At 37.0% G+C, this 25,846-nt stretch overlaps 2 protein-coding genes across 4 annotated transcripts; one reads left to right on the forward strand and one right to left on the reverse strand.

Moving 5' to 3' along the window:
- Window positions 1–1,272: 1,272 nt before the first annotated feature.
- LOC135682730 (aquaporin AQPAe.a) lies at window positions 1,273–25,236 on the forward strand. Of its 3 annotated transcripts, XM_065197740.2 has the most exons (6): window positions 2,668–3,030; window positions 10,572–10,923; window positions 16,566–16,807; window positions 23,288–23,368; window positions 24,082–24,156; window positions 24,711–25,236. In XM_065197740.2, exons 1-6 carry the CDS (start codon window positions 2,782–2,784, stop codon window positions 24,714–24,716), a joined length of 1,005 nt encoding a protein of 334 aa, XP_065053812.2. In that variant the 5' UTR covers window positions 2,668–2,781; the 3' UTR covers window positions 24,717–25,236. The 3 variants fall into 3 exon arrangements, with proteins under 3 accessions (XP_065053811.2, XP_065053812.2, XP_065053810.2); XM_065197739.2 differs by lacking the exons at window positions 2,668–3,030; window positions 24,711–25,236 and adding an exon at window positions 1,273–1,416 and having other exon boundaries at window positions 24,082–24,702; XM_065197738.2 differs by lacking the exon at window positions 24,711–25,236 and having other exon boundaries at window positions 2,670–3,030; window positions 24,082–24,702.
- Window positions 16,853–20,415, reverse strand: LOC135682728 (uncharacterized). Its single transcript, XM_065197736.2, has one exon. It carries the CDS (start codon window positions 20,287–20,289, stop codon window positions 18,751–18,753), a length of 1,539 nt encoding a protein of 512 aa, XP_065053808.2. The 5' UTR covers window positions 20,290–20,415; the 3' UTR covers window positions 16,853–18,750.
- Window positions 25,237–25,846: the final 610 nt, after the last annotated feature.

Here is a 25,846-nt window from a genome sequence, read left to right on the forward strand (position 1 = left end):
ATAATCTATATCAACATCTATAGCAACGTCCTCTCGAGGACGGAAACAGGTGGCTAATTTTGGGGGTTCGAGGAATGATGAAAATTCCAACTGTACCTTAAAAAATTTTTTTTTCGACCTGTAAATCTGTTGTACCTACTAAATTTATATTTGGAAATGGCCTATTTCAAGATCTCTAGTTTACTCGTAATTACAAACATTTTACTCATAATAATTAGTCTTAAAAATAAAAACACTAAAGATGATAAAGAAAATCTCTAAATTTGGATTAACGTAACAAGAATATTTAATCACTTTGTAAGACGTAAAGCAACTTATAAGCATAATCAACATTAGATCTTGGATATATTTAATCATGGGCGACGCATTTAATCTTTGCAAAAAAGTGTTTTTAAGAGAATAAAAAAATATAAAAATAGCAATAGAAGAAAAGAATAGTGCGATAAATCCTTTTACAGTTTTGCTTTATTTGAAAGGAATAAGCCCATACAGTGACCCCATCGAGTGACGAATTCAATTTTAAGACTGGAATTATTCAAACGTAAACAACCATGCCTTAAAAATAGCAAAATATTCGCAAAAAACGATCGCAAGGAATATTCTGAAATATATTTTAAGCTAGTCTAGAGGGCGCGGTTGCAAAGGTTTTCTGCTCATTAAGTAATTTCCTTTCAAAATCAAATCAAAAGAATTTTCTCACTTTCTGCTTTGCCCACTTAGCCTTTGCCCATATAGATGCAACAAGGAATTGTCCCTTTCTTCTTTTCTACTTGAATTTCAACCAGGTTTACGATTTTTACATTGAAAATCCCAAAATTCCTAAAATATAGATTTCACATATGTGGTCTAAAAGATAGAAAAAACTCCAAGTCAATTGTTTAAATTTCCGACTGTAACTGGATTTTCCAACCTTTTGGGGGCGTCACGCCCCCACGCTCTCTACTATTTTCGTGCCTGCAGGCTGTTTCCCAATCAGGTCACTGTTAAGTCTTTTTGGTTCTAAATTCTTACCAAAACAAGACAAAATACAATACAGCCGACTATTTGAGGTGTCAGTGGTTTTCTCAATTTCACGAAAATCTATGGTAATCAGAATAAAGTATTTCACTTTCCAGGAGGCCCCGGACCGTTTTTTATCTAATTTGGAACCAACATTGGCTTATGTGACCTTGGTGAGTTGGGGTTAAACGGTTCAAGCACGGTGGCTTATTCCTTACAATTTTTACAATGAATATTATCCTATTAGAAATAATACTTTCTTACAATACCGTTCCAGACAAATGTAAGGACCATGGAAACGTATTGCATCCCAAGCTAGTGAGAAAGTCTAGCAGAAGCAAAATGGATACTCTGGACATTGCTCGGCTTCGGTACTCGCTGTTGAAGGAGATGGTCACTCAAGAGACGCAAAGCTTGGTGATTCTTTTATTTGCTACTTAAATGCATAATTTGAATATACATTTTCTGATATTAACAGTTTTTGCACAAATTGGCAGGCTTTATTATGTATGAATAATGATACAAGTCAATTAAAACGCAAATAATTTTGCTGGTATTTTAGAACAGCACTGAAAAGGAGACTTATTATAGCACCCAATTTGCTCAAAAAATGACTAAAGGTTTCTTCGACGTCTTTCAAGTAACCATGGTCTCCTTCAAGTCAATATGAACAAGGATTAGGAAGGAAAGTGTATTTCATTCAAGTTTTTGCATTGACGTTTGTTGCTACCAGCAAGCTGCTAGCATCAAAGGACACCACTTAACCAGGGCTGCTACGACAGATTATCAAGAGAGGGGTGTAGGATAAGAAATTTGTTAGCAAGATAGGTATGGCTTTAGAAATGATTCTCAAAGAAGCCAAAAGAAACTACATTTGTCGACAACAGCAGCAATTTGCCCCCCTCCCCCCCCACTCCGTGCTCTTAATTCCAGGCAACACTCCAGTGACAAATGAAGCGTTTATTTATAACCTTAATACTTTTGGTTATCATCAAATATTTTGTACTCTACCAAAAGTAAGTGAAAATAGGTTAGATGCAAAAAGATTTGCCTTTTTCCACATGTAAACGGATGTTGAGAACAATTTACGATGTTGTAGGAACCAATATCAGTGGAGTGACATGAATTTTTTTAAGGGTTTGACTACTTTGTGGGTAGTATGGAGCTGTGAATGTACCAGAAAATCATGTTGGGAAATAGTGGCCGGAAAACAGGCCTAAAAAATCTTCTTGTAACAAGAAAAGAGGTTACGATGATTCTATACGTTGGAGTTTACGGCGATTCTAACGAGTAAAGAAAAGGGGCTGTCCCTGCTGTCACCCACCCCCTCTGGTCATCCTAAAGCTGCCTCTGGGCGCGTGGTCTGCCTTCCCCAATCTAGCCGAATAGCACTCTAGCCGAATGCTTCATTTTACGGAGATTACCATTGCTAAGAAAAGTATTACACAATGGATTTACTTACAATATATCTCTTTGGCAAAAAGGATAAAAGTTTCAATCTGTAAAATCCTAGATAAGGGAATTCCTCGAAAGATTTTTTATGGCTCTGTTGAGTTTTTGAGAGACTCACTAGAGCGAATCCATAAAAATAGCTTCTCTGACTTGAAAATGACTAAGACAATAACAGTTTATCAGAGGAAAAACCTGTCAAGCGTACAAGCGATACAATGTAAACTAATCTTCAAAGTCAGACAGGTTTCTCGTGGGAAGGTCTGTCTCTAGTTGCTTTGTTTGGTTTAGTCCTGTATAACATATTGCACAGAAGACCGGCCGAAATAACTAATGGAGAACGCTACTAGCAGCGACCGAGATTCGAGGGAAACGGATCTATTAGATGGGTATTATCTGACAGAGGACAAAGAGTTGCTGCGAAAAAGCCTGCTTGATCCTAAGAAGGACTGGACTGAGCAAAAAATAGCATATAAAAAGGAGAGTGACAGCGTGCAGCTTCCAGGCAACAAGAGTCTGAGAGGGCTACACCAAGCACCCGATACTCTTGGAAACCATATATTTGGACGAACATATTCTCAGGTATGAGCATTGATGATCATGCATGTACATCCGTGTTTCTTGATACAGGAGTTGAGTGGCAGGCAATTAAGTGAGATATGATGTATGCTAATAAGCCGGGGCTACCCTGATTGACTTGCAATGAATTCCTTAAAAAATCTGCTCTGCAAATGTCGAAAAAGGTCTCAAGATCACACCCTCATTTTCGTGGACATGAATGTCAAATAAAGATTCCTGGCCATGAAACAATTGTTTTACCTCCAACTAGCAAATTTGTTGGGGTATGATGTGTCGGTTAGTCCTTTCATACGATTATTAAGCTACTGAGAGCATGGTTGACTTATGTTCAAAATAGCAATCCTGAAAAACTAGGGTATCGTACTCATACCAAATCATAAAAAGAACATAAGTATATTCGAACATTTTTCTTGATCCGTTGATTCTTTGTTCACATTTGCTGTAATTATCACGAGAGTAACCGAATTGCCTTTGTAAGTTTGAAACTGTTTCACGACTAATTACCCACATCGCTGACTTCGTCGATGAACTAATTTTCATTTGATCGGAGAAGTCCTGTAACATGATACTTGCCTTTGGATATAAAGGGATTGGGCCAGGCGGAGACTCACGAATTCATGAAAATTGCGAAACAGACCAAAAAGATCGTCATTGTATTCAACTTATCCGCTAATTTTACGTATTTTTGTTATGGTTGGAGTATAATTACACAAATAAAAGGCAACACCTGCCACATCATATCAGCTTACAAGCAAGCAGAAAAGCGCGTAGATTATAGAATAAAGGACCCTGAGTGTACCACCGTCAACAGAGGATTTAGAAGTTCAAATCTTTTCAAACGTTTTAGGCAAAGTATGGGATAAGAGAGCGTTTGTACCGGAAGGGCAGATCGATGTCTATACTTCTAGGATCGTGGACCGTGTGCGCATTTTTATTAAACAAAATCAGGGTGAGGGGTATCGTGCTGAATTTGCCAAGTACATTGCGAAAATGCCGACAGTTTTGCTCTAGAGGGGGCTAATTTAACTGACCATGCTTTTTGAATCCACCTTTTTTCATTCCAAACCATTTCTTTCTTCACTTCTTCGGGCAACTAATTAAAGTTTCATGTTGAGTTTTAGTTGTCTTGTCCTTTGAGCCCAAGAATTTGCATTGCAATTGATCTACCTATAATACCATTAGGTATGAGGGTTGGACGATGAAAAATTTGCACTGACGAGTTTCTTAGGTTTTTGTTTAAAATCAGCATTCTTACTATTATTAAAACTAAGCGTATGAAAATAAAGAAGAGCCTTGAACTAAAGGATCGTGTTCATAATTCTTAGAACACAGACAGTGGAAGAGCCTGTGTTTATGCAGATATTACTTGGCTATGTTAGTATATCTAAAAAAATTCATAAATTTATATAATGTCATCAATAAGCAACATAACATATTGTGTAGCTTACCTGGCAGTACAACAATGAGAATGTATACCTTCCGGAATATGACGTTAGTATGCAATTTATTGTCCCCTTGAGTTCAGAAAACGTCGTTGTCACTATTGAGAGGGAGAAACAGTAGCAGAAGAGAATGCATGGACGTGACAATGTTAAAAGTAAAGGGTTAAAACAAGGTATAATCTTAAAGTACAGAAGATGCAGGAGTCAAATAAAGAAATGAATTTAATTGTGAAGATTAAATAGTTTTTATGCGATGGTGATAAAGTCCGAGGATGTTGGCAAGAATATTTGAGCCTGTTTGTGACAGGTGAAACATTTTACAGTATAGGTAAAACGGAACTACAGCACTTCAAAGTCATGAATTAAAATACTATAGAAAAAAAGGAAGGAAGAATGACGGTAAACTTGAAGAAAAAAATGCGGACGAATAAGGAAGATTTTAGCAAGGAATAGACACCAGATACTGAATCGTAAAGCTAAAAACGGTGATGGAAAAGAATAAAGAATATGAGAAGGACTTGCCTTTGTGTTTTATAGACCGGTCCGAAGTCTTTGATGAGATTGTTAATAGCGCACTTTGCATTGAGGTACGAATATGGACGTTTTTATAGGTTTTTATAAGATTTCTATATGATCAACAATAATATATGATCAACAGAAGGCGTTGGTAAGAACAGCTTATGAATAAAATGGTTGGTTTAAAATTTGAACAAGGAGTGCGACATGAAGGCATTCTGTCTCCTTGTCTGTTCAAAATGGGCTCTAAAACTGTTAAAATAAAATATCTTCAGAGGCCTTTATAGTAAACAGTGCCTTCAGTAGATTTAATACAATCAACTTAAGGTATGCAGATGATGGAGTTTCGATAATTGATAATATCTAGTACATATTCCGAGAAATGCAATAATATTTGCATTTTCTAAATGCTAAAAATGCAAATATTATGGTAATACAATGACATAGTTCCAGAGATGACGATGGTACGATCAATAAAGAAACCGTACATGATTTTTATCAAGATTCATATCTAGGATCAAGTTTTTTACTTAAGCTTAAGGTGACTCGCGTGAGATAAAGAGAAAGATAGCGATTCCAAACCTGCACAGTAGTACTGTCAACCGCTGGAAAGACAGGCACAAAAGACAGAAGTAAAATAAACACCCTAACTTTCTCTATGGTTCCGAGTTTTTGGTTCTTATAAAGTCTAAAAGGAAAAAGTTGACAGGAGAAGCTTTGTGGTTGATGATGATTTCTCCAGCGGACCTTGCTAGGTGGATGTAGCTATAGCATAGACGTGGGGGCCGGGGGCCATAGAAAACACTTTTCAGAAATATTTGCCCTCGCGCCCTTTAGCCTGAAAAAACGTCTATGCGCTGTAGGAATGCATCACTGAACTGGAAGAATCTCAGACATTGTATCCATGCAAACGAAAGATGACGATTGACAAATGAAAAGAACAAAAATGAAAATATTGAAAAAAATGAAAATTCTTATAATATTTTAGACCCAGTTTACACTGTACCGGATAAATTTTACCCGCATCAAATATAGTTCAGATAGGCTTCTCGTTTATACTAGACCTACGCTATCCGCACGAATTTGAGAGCGGCTATCCGAACAAAATTAGTTCACCTAGGAAAGTGGATTAAATGAGTTCGGATAGCTATGTGGTACAGTGTAAACGCTTTTATCCGGATAAATTTTATTCACATCGTATCTTGCTCGAAAGCGATTGGCTATTTAGTTTTCACTGTCTCCCAATCATGACCTTTCGCCATCTTGGTTGCCTTGTTGTCGATAAATACTCGTGTTAAAAGTGCAGTATCTTGCCAGTCCACGTAAAATTGACATCCTTGTCAGCTTTCTCTACTTTCGTTGCTAGTTCAGTGTTATTTGTTTCAAGAACAAACTATTAAAACAAACTAGGCCTAATTTGTATTGACAATATCTTTGGATTTGGTCTAAAATAGAAATATTGCGGCTCTCCTGATCAATGAAAGCTTTAACGGGAACACGGTTCCCCGACGCCGCCCATCCACATTTGTTAAAAAACGGTCACATAGATGTAATTAACCAATCACAGGAAAGTCATTTTGCGCGTTTTTGCTTGCTGTTATTTTGTTGTCAGATATTTTATCGCTTTCCGACAGTTGTCAACTCGTCCACGATCAATGGAAACACTTTTTCTTTGATCGTTATAGAAGATTGAATAAGGGATCGGCGACACGTTCCGGACTTTTACGATGTTATGGGAATCAGACCTATAGTAAGAGGAAGGCGTGGCTGCAATATAAGAGCAAATATGCAAAGGAAAATACATTCAAGTAGAATAGAGACTACTTAGTAGATGTTGCGGTGAGTGACAAGAAACACAGGATACACAGTAACAAGTGACTTCAGGGACGTGAACCCTAAAGAAGCTGATAAATCTTCATAGAACTGTTCTATTGTTTTCTGGGCAGAAAAGTCTTGGTAAAATTAGCCTCAAACAATGCATCTCGGCTCACTATCAGCTCAGGGAAAATTCATTTAGTTGTGCAGATACGCATTCGATGATACGGAACGAGCTTCAGAAAGTCACGTTTCACGTAGTATTACACAGAATTTGAAAAATTGCATTGACTCCATTCAGGATTAAATGTGAATTGAATAACAAATTTTCTGATCTGTACAAAATCAGTGGCAAATCTTCAATAATCTGAAAACTAAAGAGGTATGATGAAGAATATGACGACCTTTTGATCCATCTATTATTCCTCTAAAAGAAATGTCAAACAAATAAATAACACGAAAAGAAATTGATATCGGCTATCAATCCTTCGCATCTTTGTTATAAAGCATTTTTGTCTTGGTGAGGATTGAATTAAATGAAAGAAATATGATACTTGTCACTGTTTAGAAACAATGACAAAGGGTCATTATCTTTATAACGTCAAACGATCGGACTTTCCAAAGATAAGCTTACTCGTTATATTGTAGTTTCAGATGGTGCTACTTATAATGTCCCTGTTCTGATAACAGTGCAATATTTATCAAACCCTGTGGCTTATTATTATCGTGCTTTATATGTTATGTTATGTTATGTTATGTTATGTTATGTTATGTTATGTTATGTTATGTTATGTTATGTTATGTTATGTTATGTTATGTTATGTTATGTTATGTTATGTTATGTTATGTTATGTTATGTTATGTTATGTTATGTTATGTTATGTTATGTTATGTTATGTTATGTTATGTTATGTTATGTTATGTTATGTTATGTTATGTTATGTTATGTTATGTTATGTTATGTTATGTTATGTTATGTTATGTTATGTTATGTTATGTTATGTTATGTTATGTTATGTTATGTTATGTTATGTTATGTTATGTTATGTTATGTTATGTTATGTTTTGTTATGTTATGTTATGTTATGTTATGTTATATGTTATGCAAAAAAGAAGTGAATAAGCAATGCAAATGGGATTCAATTTTAAAATACTGCTTTAAAGTCTGAATTGGCTTTTCCAAGATCTAAGAATAGACACTGAATTGTTTGTGCTTATCCTCAATTTTTTGCAGGTCAAAGTCATTTGATATTAATATTCACCCGCTTCAGTTTGAGGTATTTGAAAATAACTTCCTATGTTGACGCAAGAGGGCCTTTTTGCTTTGCCTGTTGTTAGTTAACACTATCTATATAAGATGTGTTTTACATAGATAAAATAGGTAATCATGACTGCAATTCAATAGATAACTTGTTTGCAACTGGCGTTACAGCTTGGCGTCATTGTAGCCCCTGGGCGCTAATGATGAAATGATCTTGGCAAGACCTCGGTATTGCATACGAAGATATCAAAGGCAACCTCACTGATAGGCCTAAAACCATATTTGCTCTGTCGGTTAACTTTAATTATAGCTGAAAATAATTCAGCTTTAAATACAAAAACTAACCTTTATCCAATGAAAGATGTAATTTCAGTAACAATGCGGTGGACGAAGGTGTGGCCAAATGTTTTGCATTTAGTAATTTTACACTCTAACTAAACCTCGAATCCAAAGAAATAAACAGCTTTCTTGAATTTCAAATTCTTCTTTCATCCTCAAGTTGTACCATCCGTTTGCAGAAGCAGAAGGTAATCTAGAGAGATGCTAGTGTCTTGCGTATAGGCAATCTGAGATAATACCATTGAAGTTGAGGGAAATTACAAAGCTAAAAAGTGTTGAAATTCTGGCATTTCAAGAGAGATTTAAAATCCTATCGTAAGTGCTTATTTAAAAAATGAAACACGATCTCCTTGAAGAGCAAACAGATCCAAAAAGCCATTTTGTCTGCATGTACACTATCAGATTATGTTTTGGATAATAAATTAATCTTTTTATAATTGTATTTCATGCTGAAAGGGATTTTGTGTAACAAACGTGAAAGTATAGACACAGCTGTACGCGCTTTTAGTGTGTCATCAATTATCGGGGATATCAAATATGAATATAAAACATGGATATGTTTGTGAAAATGAGATGAATAAGATTCATATAGTGATTTGCTTCTTAGGTTATGCCAACGTTTTGCTGTTACGTTCAAGAGAAAAAATGTGTTTTATGGTTTCAATAACTCAAAAAGGGTAAACTTTTTGATGTTCCAAATCAGTATTACTTGGGATGATGTTAAGTTTAAAAGGCGATAGAATGTTAAGTATCCTTTATAAAAATATTCCCCGAGGAGTGAATGTAACGGTGTAGAAAAACTGTGGGCAAATTATTTAACACCGAGTATCACTTACTTCGTGACTTGTGGTTCACCAACCTCAAAGGTCTAATTCTTTTTTGAATGATGTTTGTAGAATCCTTGGCAATTGAGAGATTGAAATTTCATGCTTTTGGTACACATAATCCATAGATTCATCATTTCGATCAACACGGCTAACCTTGTTGAAAAAGAATGTCGCTCTTTGATAGTGGCACATAGTTTTCTTAGTCCTATGTTAAAATTGATATCTTTAGTGTAGATTTTTAATTCAAACCTCTGTCTGTGGATAAAACCCTGTAGAAATTTACTCTATTGTGCACAAGTGTCTTAAATAGCAAGAATTGTCGAATACCACTAATTCAAATCGTATTTGATATAAGTGGCAAAACCCCTAACTGAACTCCATTGATCTGGACATGTGCAGCAACTTCTCTTTTGTATACTGGTTTGATGCTTATTAAACATAAGTAGTTAGAGCAATTCGTACAGCACAAGCAAATGATATCTTAAAAAAGCCATCAACAAATTCTTGAGTCGCTTTAGTCCTTATCGTAACAGCTAGCTCAGTCATTGCACTTCGCAATCGTTTACCTAACGCTACTGTTCTAACAAAGGATGTCACACTGTTCGCACCGTTTTGGTTTATCTTATTCACGAAGTTACAGATACTTGACTTGCTCTACATTCCCCTTGATCCATGGGCTGCCCCCTCCCCTAATTCGTAATGCGATAATCGTTCCAACTTCATAATGCTGAAACAAATTTGTTTAAGTTATTTGGAATCTTTGACATAAATTTTGCAAAAGTTCTGATTGGCTTCTGAAATTCCTGAAGCGTTTATTTTTCTTTGACTTCTTCCGTTAGTTACTCACTTAAACAAATATTATACAACCCACCCGTCAGAAGCGACTAAATGTCAAAATATAGCCAAATTGACTTTGAAAGCATAAAACATAGCAGTTTATTTAAAGTTAATATTTTAGAATCGTAACTGTTCGCAGCTTAAGAAAGAAACTTTTGCATCGAATAGCCGAACGGCATGAAAGTGTTTTTTGTTTTGATTATTTGTTAATACCTTTAATCAACCATCAGGTCATCTTTAAACCTTCAGAGCAAAATCTTCGCTCAAATTACAATGGTAGCTTTAAAATCTCTGTAAACGTCAAGCAGGAAATGAGTAATTAACGCAAGCACCTTGAATCAGGGCTTACGATCCCGCGGCTATAGCTGTGTATCGCCTCGGCTAACCATTGGCCACACAACATTAACCAACCACCAAGATTGACAGTTAGTGACTAGATTTCTTAAAGCGTTGTTGACGAGTAACTCAGACCATTCACTGACTTATCAATATCCGCGCTCTTCGCAGAAGACAGACAGCTCCACGCAAACTGTACGAAAGCAAAGAATGGGAATGGTTGACGAAATGAAAGAAGTTGGCTTCTGGAAGGCGATATTCGCCGAATTCCTTGCGACGACGATCTTCTTGCTGAATATCATCATGGTGGCATGCGGTTCAGGCGTTGGTACACAGCAAAGTTTTTCAGCCAGCACTGTCTCAATTGGTATTGGAATCGCGCTGAGCATTTCAACCCTTGCACAAGCAATAGGACATGTCAGTGGAGGGCACATAAACCCCGCAGTGACTGCTGGCATGATGGCAATTAGAAAGATTTCCCCAATCAAGGGCTTTCTCTACATAATTGCCCAACTACTTGGTGGTAAGTTTTGACATTGTTTGTAATAACAGCTTAGAAAAATTCTCTTTTTTCGTTGATTCTTTTTCTTTGATCAAGTCCTTTGCACATTGGTGTATGAGAATTAGAGAATTAAACCTTTTAGAACTTTTAAAAATGTTTACGCAAGGTTATATGATCTGATACACAATAGTGTAAAACGCGAGAAAAAGAAAAAGTTGAAAAGAATTCCATTTGAGCAAATTTAGCAATGTCTCTCATCTTTGTAAGAAAAATAAGCTTTTTATAAAGAATACACACGTTATCTGTTTGATGACATTTTGCGATATATGATATTGAAGTACATGCCTCAAGGGCATTGACACCGATCAACCCAGAAGGTGCCGTTTGATAACGGTTAAGATAAGAGCCATTGTCTCGTGTAATCTTCATCCGTGAAGCAAAGAACATCTTCAAAAACAATGCATGGGAAAGTGGAATATTCGCATTATTCAACACAAGTTATAATTTTTGCGGTTTTATGAGTTTGCTGTTGAATATATAATAGTATGTTTCAATTTTGTGTGCGAAAGTTTCTTATATATTTCTTTAATTGTCTTCTCTGGATGTGAGTGAATATTTATCAACTTCCCGTTGTTAGTTAATATCGATGTATTTCAAGATCAAAGGTCTTCCATATTCAAGTCATATCTTCTTTATAGTGACGTTAATAGCTCACAGATTGTTTGTTTGCTGCAGTGAGGACACAGCTATACAGCCACACTAAAACCTCTAATGCATGTTGATTGGTTGCATAATCCTACAATTGAATTACATGTTTCAAGTCTTGTCTAAAGATCACAAGTAGATATTAAACTAAATCTGCTTTTGTAACAAAATATGCAAAAACAACCATATCATTTACAAAAAAGGAATAGATACATTTGTGAATCAAGCTATCTTTTTATTTGATCTGTAAAGTCCAGGCATATGACAACTATTATTCAAAACAAATGATGGATATCCTTAAGAGGGAAATGCGGCTGTTAAAACGTATCTTGTGCTTTTCCATTAGATAAATTGAAAAATAAGTTTTTAATGCGTTAGACTCACTTGATGTAGTGGTGAAGACAATCTTGTTAGAACACAAGGAGAAAGTTACGTTCTTTAAAAGCTGCAAATTATTCTCGATCGACAAAATAGTCTCTTTTGCTACATCAGACTTGGTTGCTTACGCCTAGACATTTGAAAATGCTATTAGAGCATAGGTTCCAAATTATTGATTGGCTGACAGATTTCCTGTACTCTGATTGGTCAATATGGAGATTTCAGACATCTCAGCAAATCAAAGGTTTAGGGTTTTTCCTTGCTACCAACGAATGAATGGTTTTTCTTGCTTCCTTGCGATCAACGAATGTAGAAAATCTACTACCGGGTCTTTTACCTCATTAAATGAAATTACATTCTTAAATCTTTACATTCTTAATGATATTATATATTAAACCAAGACAGGAATATTTCATAAGTATGTCCTCGCTTCTTATTCTAATAATTGTAGGAGAAAAACACTTTGGGCGATTTCAAAAAGCTGGACACGCAGCTTTTTGTCTAGCTTAACTCAATTCTCGATGACAGCAGAGCAGTAAACTGATCATGTGTGTCTCTACCCACTGGCCAGAAAGCTAGGAACTTTGATCCTTTATTCCCCCTAGCCTCCGGATTTCTAACCAAGTTCTTTATTCTACCAAACGGATATCAAAATGGCAACTTCATAGCTGTTATCACATCCAATAAAAACTAACCTTTGGTGAGAGGGGAAGAAGATCCCTCAAGACATAAGGTTAACCTCGCATTTGTGGTTGCTTTCAGCCTCCCATTCATGTATCGTGAGAGATACTTTGGCAAACCAAATAGGTGGTACAGTGAGCCGTTATTAGAGCCAGTCATTGAGCCCTGATATACAGCAGGATCAATAAGGGATCTAGTGGCTTGTTCGGGTGTCAACATGCAGAACCGAATCAAACATTCAGCTACTGTTCTATACATAGTTTGCAACCTGCAATTAAATGTCAGTGTAGACTACAATTACAACTGAGAACTGATATCAAAAATCTAATGCATGTTTGTTATGAGATTGATGAAATTTAGCGATTTCGGGTGCAGCCTTGAATATTTATTGTTGGTTCTTTAGTTCAAATACCTAATATCTAAGCAAGCTTTCTAGAGAGGCAAACAGCAAATAAGCACTTGGCTGCCTGCCTCCAGTTTTGTGTTGGGTCGCTCGTCCACTGTTTTGTTATCATTGCCCAGGTCTCTTATAAGCCTGGTACTCACTGGACGATTATCACGATTATCACGATTACCACGTTCACGATAAAATATTTCTTGACAGTAGGATGCTCAGCTAAATCATATAGTCACTGACGCGTTAATCGTTTGCTCAAAATGACTGTTCACAGGAGTAAAAAACTCCTTGCTATGTTGAGCGTTTTATACATTTAAGAAAACGTAGACAGAGAAGAGAATAGGTAAAAGATCGAGAGAAAAAGAAGAGGTTGTAGGTCAGAGATATTTTCAAAAATAAAACTTCTAGCGAAAATCATGGATTGGCTCGAGAACAACGACTGAACGACCGCGAATTTCATAACAGATATTTTCTCACAACTTCAGAAAGTTTCTCGTCGACTTGCTAGTTTTCACTCTCCATTTTGAAATCAGAATGTTTGATGAGATATACTTAACATAACGCACAGAGAATGACTAAAATGACAGTTTTTCAACATCTTTTTTGCCTTGGACACAGTGCCTTGGATAATCCTTTCCCTTCATAAATTCTTCACATTATTTTGAACAGAAGGGGTGACGTCATCGGATCACGATTACCGCGAAAAAATATCAAAAAGTTTTGATATCCTTTCGCGATAATCGTGATGGTTTTATCACGATTAGAGGGCATAACACGATTACATTTGATGTAATCACTGTGGATAGAGACGATTACAGCCTAATCGTTATCGTGATTATCGTGATAATCGTCTAGTGAGTACCAGGCTTTCGCGTTAATCGTGATGGTTTTATCACGATTAGAGGGCATAACACGATTACATTTGATGTACTCACTATGGATAAAGACGATTACAGCCTAATCGTTATCGTGATAATCGTGATAATCGTCTAGTGAGTACCAGGCTTTCGCGATAATCGTGATGGTTTTATCACGATTAGAAGGCATAACACGATTACATTTGATGTACTCACTGTGGATAAAGACGATTACAGCCAGTACCAGGCTTTAGAGCTTCCAAAGAAGAAATATTCTTGAAAACTCAAAGAAGAAGTTTGAATGAACAAACGACCATTGTGTCATTTTTGTGTAAATCTCTCTAGATATGTCCTAGTTCGCTCAAAAAAATGGTAGCCTTGACTCGCTGAATTGATTTAGCCATTAAGTAAGTTAGCGACATTGCAGCAGCCTGCGTCACACGAGTTTCTGGATGCTCGGGGAGAAATTTTAATAGATTGGTTAAGCAATAGCAGGAACAGGTCAATTTTATTTTTAAAAGGGACTAAAATCAACGACAGAAAAGCCAACATTGAGGATAAGTCTGAACAGTTTATTGTCGTCTCACTTGAACAAGTTATTGCATCGAGAAAGTAATGTTTAGATACGGCACAGGAAATCATTTAGATGTACAGGAAATTCTAAGGACAATGCAAGAAGCAAATGCGAAACTACAGCCACCACACGAAGAAGGCCCTCTTTAAATGAAACTAGCCTAATTCTCAAGTAGAATTTCAGTGCCTTTAGCAGTGTCAAAGACGGTTACTTCATCCTGACCACAACCTTTGAAAGAGAAGCTATTATTCTGTAAAGCTGGTACTACCCCATATTGTCCGTGAAGGAATTTTTTGTGGGAAGGTTTACTTTTCACAAGATTAAGGGCACATAAGCAGGAGTGAAACTGGACCTTCTGTGGTCGCTTTTTTTTCATTCTCTGTATCCCATGGTCGACAGAAGGTAGACCGTTGATGACAAATATCAGCTTCAATGCACAAAATAATTTTCCATTAGTTGAAAACCATCCATAACTTGATCTTGGTCAAATTCTGGCTTTCGGGGTTTATCATGTTACCTATAGAATGTCCCAACTTTCTAAAATGTGTCCCAATTAAGAAAATGAAGCATGATCCGTGACAAGGTGCCTGAACAGAGGAGATAATATCATGGTCTAGCGATTTTCCATCAACACGACATTGCTCTCAAGTCAAGAGTTACTTTTGTGTGAGAAAATCGAGCAAAGACTGTCCAAAACGAAAATAGCCTGGAAATTTTGTCCAGAACATAGATTTCTAATGTCTAAAACAAAAATTTCACTGGGGCTGGTGGGGGCACACTTCCAAGCCAGTAAGTTGTACTAACCTCTGATGCATGTGAGCAGTTTTTTGGACAGTTCTATCAAAGTTCAGCCCGGTGGAATCTTTTCCTTTCATGATACATTTATTCAAGGCTTGCATTTTCAGAGAGAACATCGTTCCTTGATAAGCTTTTCTTAAAGACAAGGCTGGTTCTTTCGGCTTAGAAACAGCTTCTAAAAATCACACGTTTTCCTTTCATTCTCATGATCAATTAATCTTAAGTACAAAACTGAACAAAAAGATTAAACAAATAAGTACAATACTAACAGACAAATCACATGGATGTTGTATTTAAGATCGACTGATTAAAAAGGAGCTATTAGAATAGTTTTATTATTCGAAAGTGTTCTCCCTTACAACAGCAAGAAAAAACTTTATGTTGAGATAAGAAAAGTCAAGAGAAAAAAAGTTATGCAACTTAGTTATAAGTAACAACGAAGTAAGACTGAAATTTCGATTTAAATACTATTGATGAAGTAATAACACGTTTGTTATTGATCGATGTAATTAGAAACATTTCTTTAAGTATAGATTTTTTTGTCTATCAAATTACAACTGCATTGCAAAGAAAACTGAATGGCTGCGAAATTATTTTCCTATCTTTCGCCCAGGGTCTTTTATAATCATCACTTTTATCAATGCAAGCGCCGTTAATTTGAATATCATCTTCCTTATCTTCAGCTTTTCATATAGCTGAGCTGAACATACGGCAATCGAATTCCCCCAAAGCCCCAAAGCTTTACGCATCCTAGCTAATGCAAATACCTAAAGTCAATGTAGTTTGCGCATTCTTGGGATCCTGAGAACGCTAGGAATTTAAGACTTTGGCTTAAGATTAATGCCGGTTAAGTAGTAAGTTTATTGCAGTTTCTTTCTGACAGTACTTGAGGAGACTTTACAAAGGCAGTAAAAATTTATCATTTTACGAACTTTTGATGCTATTAAACTATGCAAACTGGGGACCGGATGCAAAGGTCAGGGTAAAGGCAAATCAAAATAAACTGGCGTGCCAGAAATAGAGAATAAGTAAGCTCGTGAAACTTTTTAAACAATTTTTTCAAACTTCCGAAAAGCTCTACACTTTTTGGGCATTGAGATCTTTAGCTTCACCAGCTTCATGACAATGGGTAAGTGAAGAAAATTGTTGCATGGGCTAGAGCTGCCCATTGTTTGTTGAAAGGAGATTGTCTAGCCCATTCATCGCACTTGTTGTTGCCTTTAAAGAATAGGCCGTCATTCTACCATTGCTTTGAGTATCGATTGTTTTTCAGCTGTCGCTGGCTCTGGTCTCGGATACGGCCTAACCCCAGCAAAGGTTCGTGGTGGGCTCGGCATCAATGCATTGAATGAAGCGATTGGAGTGAAGCCTGTGCAGGGATTCGGTTTGGAACTATTCTTCACATTCCTTCTAGTTCTGACCGTTTGTGCAGTAACTGATCCAGGCAAGAAAGTTGAGCCATACGGAACTACATTGGCGATTGGAATTTCAATCTTGGTTTGCCATGTCTGCTTGGTAGGTTCAAATCTAATCATTTTTTAAATCTTTAGCTTAGACTAATGACTCATTCATTAATGACCGTGGTATGCGAGAGAGGCAGAGGGGGAGGGATGGTACAGTATCCCACCAACTCACAGCCACAGCAATTTTCTTTAATCGACTGTTATTTGGCTTGGCAGAATTACATTTTTTCTGAATTCCTTACTAGTTAATTTCCAGATACCATGAAAGAGTCTACAAAATTTAAAAAAAGACTTGACCTTGTTTTTCAATGCCTTACAAATTCATTGCTCGTCTCTGCCTGTGTATAACATAGCAAAGGAGCCAAATTATTGTCATCCACCTTTCAAGCAATACTACATCGATGGATCATGAATATCCTGATGTTTACAATCTTTCTATTCCACATTTGCAGCTGAAGCAGCTAGTTGTGACAATTATTCTCCGGTGATCGGTTTGATTTATTTCTGGTGATCTTCGATCGCTAAACACGCAGAATTATCAACTTAGACCAACAATAGTTGAGACCAACAATATTTGGCCAAATTCTCGGAAGTAGAATCTATAATAAAGATTTAAACAAATATGACCAGAAATTTATGATGTATAGCAACTTTCTCAAACGTGAACAGTGTTAAAATCTGCTCTAGAAAATTCGTCAATTGATCTATCTTTCTATCATTTGATTGCAAAATGCTGAGTTGTTGATGAAATCATTTATTACTTACTAATCTGTTCTGCAGTATCAAATTCTAAGATAATTGCATGGAACAACTGCATAAAAAGTACGATCTAGGCTTATTTTTCATCACGCATATGAAGTCAATACCAAATAATGCACAGACGGCTGTAGATAGATCTTTGATAAACATTCTGTGTATTGCAAAATATACAAGAGAGTACACTAATGCCAATATTACCAATACTACTAACGCTAAAATTTTTATCTTGCACTAAGAGAAGACTTTTAGTTTCTTTTTCGCTTTCTCAACATTATCATTGTATGTAAGATTTCCTTTTCCACTTCGTTGATAGTAAATTTAACAAATTTATCTTCTTTCATGAGTTTTTTGAGAAGGATAAGGCAATTCTTACTAGTTGACATGACTGATATTTGAATCTCACTGTCTGTTAGGGGACTGTCATCATTGACAATGCTATTTGGATATTTCTCATACAACCCATGAATAAAAGCGATTATAAATATTCCATGGATAAACAGTAAAAATCGTGCATATTTCTGTATTGTGACAGTGTCTAGTAACAAAACTGCCAAAAGGAGATTTTCTGCATGAGACTAAAAAAATTCGATCAAAGCATAAACACGGGCCTATAAATAAGAAGAGAATGCATTCACGAAGTAGAATATTCTGACTTGTCAAAAAGCCATGATAAAATACGCAGATAAACTGTTCTATTAAGTGAGGTATATATATATGTTTACTCAATTAATCTTGCATATATGTCCACTTAGTAGTTTTCGTTTAAGAAAAGAGTGAGTCATATTTCAGTATTTTAGAAAACAGCAGGGATGCCGGAGAATGGGGACGCGGGGTTCAACCGCCCCTGTTGCCTTCTGATAGGAGAGGCAAGAGGGGCCAGAGTGCTTTATTGATTAAAGTACCCTCAAAACTGGTCAATTGTAATAATCAGAGAGATTTATATGAAATTCTGATTGCAGTGCTCAATTCATGTAGACATTTCTCAAAATTTATAAAATAAATTCTTATGCCAAGCGTTTCAATTTTTCAAATACCTACAGAAGATCGAGCTAAAATGGCAATTAGTAGAAGGTATTAGTAGGGAGTTATCTTTCAAAAGCCCTTTAACTCAAGCTTGCCCCCTTGCCCTTTGGTCGTTCCGGCGTCCGTGGGAAACAGCTACAGGTTGAGAATTTTAATCTACGTCAAAGGAATCATTACAGAGTCCCAAACCAACAAACTTCATCTGAAAATCTATTAGTCGTTTAAATTTAATCTGTTCAATAACCTCTCGACTTGCCCACTGAAATGGTTGCAAATTTCGTCAGGATTGTCTAATATTGACTCATCGCTCTGAACGCCGATACATATCTTCTCGTTGTAGCTAGTAATTGAGAAGGTCATCCCAAGGTTACCTCTGGGAGGAGCCCAGAATGTCATGTTTTCGATACTACATCCAGCTAAAGTTAAAGGATTTTGTGGCCCAGGGACGTTTGATAATACCCCGGTACTTTTTTGAACAATGAAATTGAAAATTGGTGAGATAATCCAGGTGGGCAGGATAGTTAGGAGAGTGTCCATGGATGGCCCAACAGCAAATGGTTCCCCTGATGTTTTGAAGTCATTCATTCGACTTTGGACTTTGTATAACTGTGCCAAAGGATCACTGATCCCCGTTGGCAAGGCTAACTGCAGAACCGCAAATCTGTTCTCAAACTCAACAGCATCCAAATCCCAGTTTTTGCGTAAATCGATGGGGATAGAGACCTTGACATCTTGAGGTGGATCTATTTCTTTGCTGATGAAAAATTCTCTTATTGAGGCGGTCATGCAGGCGACAAGCACGTCATTCAGTGTGGTTCCAGTGGCTGTTTTAATTCTCTTCATGGTTTTCATGCTCAGAGGATCAGACCAAGTGAGGACCTTTTTCCCGCTGAGAGGTTTTCCGTGCAGAATTGTCGAGTCACTTCGGCTTAGAAGCATTTTGGCCACAAATATTGGGCTGAATAAAGCACCTTTTAGACTCATGAAAATTCTCCCCGTCTGTGTAAATTTCTTGAACTTTATAGGTTCTGCATTATTATCTGTGAGCGCATTTGTCAAATAATTCATCAAAGAACCACCATCGGCCAGGCTATGGTTCACTCGAAACATAACAGCTGATTTTTTCCCGCCATTTTCCATCCAGGGAATGATCACGAATTCCCATTGGGACATCCCCAAACGAAAAGGAAGTGCACACAATCGTGACATTATTGCACGAACCTCTTCTTTGGACTTTGCCGTCTCGGGCCACTTTTTCACGTGTTCTTCTATATCAAAATTATCCTCGTCTTCCCAGAAGTGATTAAGAAATGCACTTCTGACTTTTTTCGTCAAACGTCGATAAGGATTACTGGTTATCTTGGCTCCCTGCTCCTTCGTTTCAAGTACACGTTTCTTAAGTTTCTCGAGGTCCATTTCGCTGCTAAATGTCAATAGAGCAGCAATTATCCCTGGATTTTCCGGTCCATTGGACAGCCATACCGAATCACCACCTGTTACTGCTTCTAAACCATGCATACGCCAGTAGACAAGGCGCTCTATAAACCTCGCCAATACGAATGTAGCCACCACTGGTGCAATAGGTATGATTATGTAAACAATTAAGGCGATCCATGCAATAGATGAAATAAATAACTGTAAACAAATTTCTCCTGCATTCAAGATCATGCATGCAAATGACTTTTTACCTTGGCTTTTTCTGACTGTTTTAAGCGACTTTATCGACTTCTCTGATTTTTTGTTTATATCCATTATGTTTGGACAAAGCTTGAAAACCTCGTGCAGTTGTCAACATCAAGCACACTGAGCTATGCCTTGAAACCTACCACTAAGAATTCCAACAACACACAATGTCCACTTAATCTGCACTTCTGAACTCTTGAGCATGTACGTTCTGTTGTTGAGGGCAAAGATCATTTTGAGTCAGGTGATCATCACATTCACTGGTAAATGCGGAAACGAAGGCGGAAATGAAGGCGGAAATCAATTCCTATGTTTTTATATTCGTCCAAAACGAGCTTGCTAAATGCAGAGAGGCGGATCCAGACTACAGCAACCTATGCAGAAGCATAAGTCAGATTTTTACAGCAACAAAAGAAAAAATTAAAACTATGAAATTCTTTAATCAATAGTTCCTTTGTCGAATTCTTTAGTAACTTCCTTCCTAGATCTGCCCCCAATGATACCAACTGCATGCGAAGGACAGAGCATATGTTTTGCTGACTACCTTTTTCCTTTTTCCTGCAGGTAAATTCACCCTTCCATACCTTTGTAGGATGGTTCCATCGACCTCCTTTTATGAACCCACTTTCTAAATATCAGTGATAATGATTTTATTTCAGAAAATTTTGGGCGTTTCCAACACAAAAGGGCGTGGCTTCTCTTTCGGAAAACTTTTGCATTGGTCAGAATTCAGGCAGGATCCGCGCCTGAATTGCATCATTACCAGAGTGTGTTCTTCATTTTCATTTGCCATTGTTCTGGTGATGCTTTTCGTGTTGAAGTATTCCTCAGGTTAATTATGGAAACAGGTTTCAAAGATGTAACATCCAACGAGTTCCCTATACCAGGCTCATGAAGAATTAGCTCGGGCCATAAGTGAGACCAGGATCGTCACTGTCGGGGGCACGAGTGGGGGTGACACCGATTTGAAAAAAAAATCCGTTTACCAAAGTCTGCAAATTCTCTATGAAATTTTCAGACTTGTCAGCAAATAAAGGATGGTCTACACCTAAATTCGCAAAGGCAGATAACCCCTTTAAGCACAATGGCTAGTGACTGCCCTGCCTGGAGCCCCCTAAGAAACGGACATTCTGTACAGTGGGCGCCATTTTCTGGAAGGAAAGGATACTTTTATTAGAAATGAGTCTCTCTACAATAAAATCGTGGAGACACTCACGTTTAAAAAACTGCAAAAAAGAAAGCACTGTCTGCCTAAATAATTGACATTTTTTCGTATTTTATCAGCTAATCAGCTGTGTCAAGTCATGCAAAACCTTTTATTAGAAACAGTTTACAGTGTGTTAAATCTGAAATAAGAACAACATTAATAGCGCTCGAGCCTTGGCAGATATTATCAGGTTTTTATAGAAAAAAAAATGTCATAAAGATTCCAAAACATTACGCAAAAAGGCACTTGGACAATAGCCATTTTGAGCAAGATGCACCCTTATTCAAACCTGTTCTGCTCAATGGGCCTTCTACTTAGAAGCTCAAGTGTTGTCAGTCAAATGATGCAATATTCCGTCCAACATTTGTTGCATTGATTTGAATCCTGGATTTTAGTTGGTGGCCCAACGATTCAACACCTCACGCAACATTTATCTTGAAAGGAACTGGGTTCAAATCACTGATGTTTCATTTAATTTATCTGTTTCCTAAGTTTCTTTGAGATTTAGCGAGAAGTGCTGCTCATAAGAATAAGCAAAGAAAAATGGGAATCAAAATATCGTTGTTAAAGACCATATGGTAACCAGTTGTGCATTAAACTTTGGCTTGGCCTAATCAGTGAGACGCCATAAAAAGTTTAAGACAATTTTATCTGCAGTATGGAAGGTCAGAAGGCAAGAATTGAGCCAAGGGCAAGTGGTTGTTTATTTAAATGTTATCTTAAATGAGAGCTACAGAAATGAGATGTCTGCTACAATTCAATGACTCTAATGCTAAATCAAATTATATTAAGTCAAGCCTTCTGTTAAGATGTGAAGGAAATAGAACGCATGGGTTGAACAGAACAGAACGATAACTGCAAATAATGTAGACTGTGATCTGAAGCTCTATATAAACATGGGTCACATGAAGTAATGCTCCTGCGCATAGTCTATTAGGTTACTACACCTTCAAAGCTATTTTTTTTTATGCTTTCTCAATAAACTTTTCAGCGCAGTAAGGCCATGTTAAACTTAAAATATACAGAAGAATGCTGAAAATTATTCATCCTGTAGTTCAAGTATGCAAATTTTATTACATATGCAAAATTCTGGACTGAGTACCTAGTGGTATGGTGTACTTTGAAATTCAACCAAATTTTTGAGAGTCGATACAATTCACGTTTATATGTAGGGTCCAATCTTTTCCCTAGTTTACCAAAGCTACGTTAAAGATATACGTTGAAGTATTTCTCGTCTTTGGTCATTAGACAAAGCCGATGGAAATTTGCGATTACAAATGTTAAAGAGAATTGTGACAATTTGCATTATATTATGTTGATTGTAAACAGCTGACGCCAGATTCCTGAAAGTTTTTATCCTTCCTAACGACAATATCTTATTTTGTGACAATACGCTAAAGCTTTAAAGGTTTCATCAAAAAAACAAAGGAGGCGGGGTTTAGGTTTGGCACCTATGCTTTTATACATCTTCAACCGTCGTACTAGTAGACCATGTTACGGCTGTGTTTTCCGGGCTCTTGCTGACATATTTTCACAATGAACATACTTTTTAGTTCCCTATTTCACATTTTACTTCAACCAACTCCTGCACTGCAAAAGGAAATCTGAGCAATGCATGGCCGTAGAATCAGCCACAAGCAAAGTCCTCGACAGCCAGCAAACGCCTCTTTGTATGCCAGCAAAAATCTTTATTTTGTCTTTACATTACCCTATAAACCTCTAAATTTCTGGCAAGACTCTTTATTTGTCCATGTCTTGTGATTTGCACCCCCATTAAACAGATCTATTTTCCTGGCCTCCTAGGGGAACATTTGGGACAATGTGACGTTTTATACTTAATCTGCCGTTTCTTTATTTCAGATTCCATACACAGGATGCTCAGTGAATCCAGCAAGATCGTTTGGGCCAGCAGTCGTTACCAACTCGTGGGATGACCATTGGGTGCGTTTCTTATTATAGTTTTGGCACAATTTGGGTCTTCTAGTAAGTGCTGTCCCATGGAAGCATCACAAAAATTGCGACATGTTGCCATCCCCCATTTAGCAGTGTTAGAACATATCTACAAAAAAGGTTGTAGACATTTCTGTTTTTTAACGACCCCACACTAACCTTCTTGTGGTCCCTGCGCCATTATTTCTTATAAAAAACCAAATAAACAGAACCTGACCTAATGGTGATCAATTGTTATGAACATCAAGGACAAACAGTGGCGGCGCCAGCTACTGCAGAGTGGGAGGATAATGGACGTGGCCTATGAGACCACTCCCCTTTTGCCTTGTTTCATTGCTTTGTACCAAGTTAATTTCCCTTAGGAAATATGATCAACCCCTACCTATCACTTCTAAATCCGCTTCTAGAGGAAATATGTATTTTCACATTTTATTTTCATATTTTCACAAAAAATGGTAAAGGAGGGGAGTAATTACCACCCCACCCCCCTATACCCCCTTGGTGCCGCCACTGTGAACACAGTTGTTCCTAGTTTAATGGTCAAACTTGCTGTTATTGTTTATAGAGGTGTACCCTGGGTACCAGAGCCTCAGTGAAAGAGATGGTGGAAAACTTTTCGCTCTTTCATCCCCTCTTTCACCTACCCACTTCCTCTGAGGCTCTGGTGGCACCCAGGGTAACAGAGGTATCTCTTTTTCATTCAGATTTTCTGGATTGGACCAATGCTTGGTGGAGTTTTGGGAGCAATTCTTTACGAATATGTCTTCAAGACCAAAGAGGTAAATGAAAACTGCCGGGATGAGAATAGCTCACACAACGAAGGAACTGAACTCAAATCAAGAGTCTGATCAGTTGAAGATGGGGGTGATGATGCATAATCGGTGTTTCTAAAGAACTGCAGGGAGATGCCTTTGGCAAAAGACTATCATGTTCTTATGAATTTTTTTCAAATGAACGAAAATTAGGAGGAACAGCATAAATTTTCCAAGAAATATATAAGACAATGGAATTTGATTAAAGATAGACAAGTATTATTTCTGAAACTATCTAGGTTTATGCTTTTAAACAGTTTACTTTCTTTTAAACAGTAAATAGTATGCAAAACTTAATTCTTTAATACCCATGTTGATGTTTCCCTTTAAATTTGCTCTTACCTCCTAATCACTTTCTCCTCCCACAAAAGATCAAATTTGCTGCCATTGTTTTCACATGACATAAATTTTTAGCATTGGGTTTCCCATTTTTTGAAATTCCAAGCTTTTCTAGCATTAATGTTACGTATTTTAGTAAATGTTCTTTGTTGGGGCTGCTTACGTTTTTATTTTGCTCGTAGGCCTGAGCTCAAGAAACACCAAGAAAAGCAATAAATTGACATTTCACTGCCTACTTCTACTCATATCGGTGAAGGTTCTTTACAATATTCTTAACTTTGCTTCGAAATCCTTTAGCAAGCTTTACTACTAGTTTTGCATAGTAAAACGTACCGAGACTTCTAAACTTTATAATTCATTAAAATGACTGGTCAGCCTTACATTGGGAAGTCACAAGAAGGCTACGTATGGCCCTCTCCCTTATAAAATTTAGTTTGTCCTTAGTTCATCAAACCTGCTAAAAGATCATAAGGTTGTGTTTGCCGTATTGCCATTTATTATTTACTATTTTATAGCTTTTACTTATTTTAGACTGCTAAATAGTCTTCAGAAAAGAATATATCATTTTAAATATATCTGCAAAACATTAAAATTTTTAATCAACTATTCCATATGTATTCCGCTTTGCATGTAGCCTGTAAGTAGAGTTGTTTTATAGTATTTTGTGTTTGCTACGATAAAAAGCTTTTTAGCATTGTTTTTGCTTAATCTCCTTCTTTCTTTATCATCTTGAAATCTCATATTGCAGCATTGAATAAAAATTATTAAAACCTAAAATCTTGATGATCGTATTCCTCGACGATAGCTCCTGAGCTTCTGTGCTTGTATTTTGACTCCATGCTCCTTCTAGGCATTATTTTGATGCAAGGAGAGAGGGGAGGGGAGTGATTCAAATGTTTTAAGGCAATGTTTTCTAAGGACTTGATCAAGAAAATGTAACCTCTCCAGCCAGGAAGGAGTGAGCAGAATTTGAAACCCCTTTCAATGGAAAACTATCAGAGCGTATCAGGATTGAAGCAGGTAGATACGGAAAGAATCCTATTCCCAGAGGCGCCGGAAACTTCATGATGCAGCGGGGGCAGGATTGCCAGAAAGGGGTGTCAAAGTATGTTGATTGGGAAAGGGGTGTCAAAGTATTCCAGAACACCCAGATTGGGAATCGTTGTTTAGCCATCGACAAAGCCTGGTTGTAGGTGAAGACCCTGTCGAGGGAGTTCTGGGTGTTCTGGGGTCGTAGCCCCTAGGGACATTTTGCGTTGCTACGCCCTAACAACTCTTGAAAATTAAGGCAACACCCAAAATACATTTGAATCAAGAT

The sequence above is a fragment of the Rhopilema esculentum genome, chromosome 16 (assembly GCF_057945365.1).
Source record: "Rhopilema esculentum isolate cy_ngs chromosome 16, ASM5794536v1, whole genome shotgun sequence".
Taxonomy (NCBI): Eukaryota; Metazoa; Cnidaria; class Scyphozoa; order Rhizostomeae; family Rhizostomatidae; genus Rhopilema; species Rhopilema esculentum.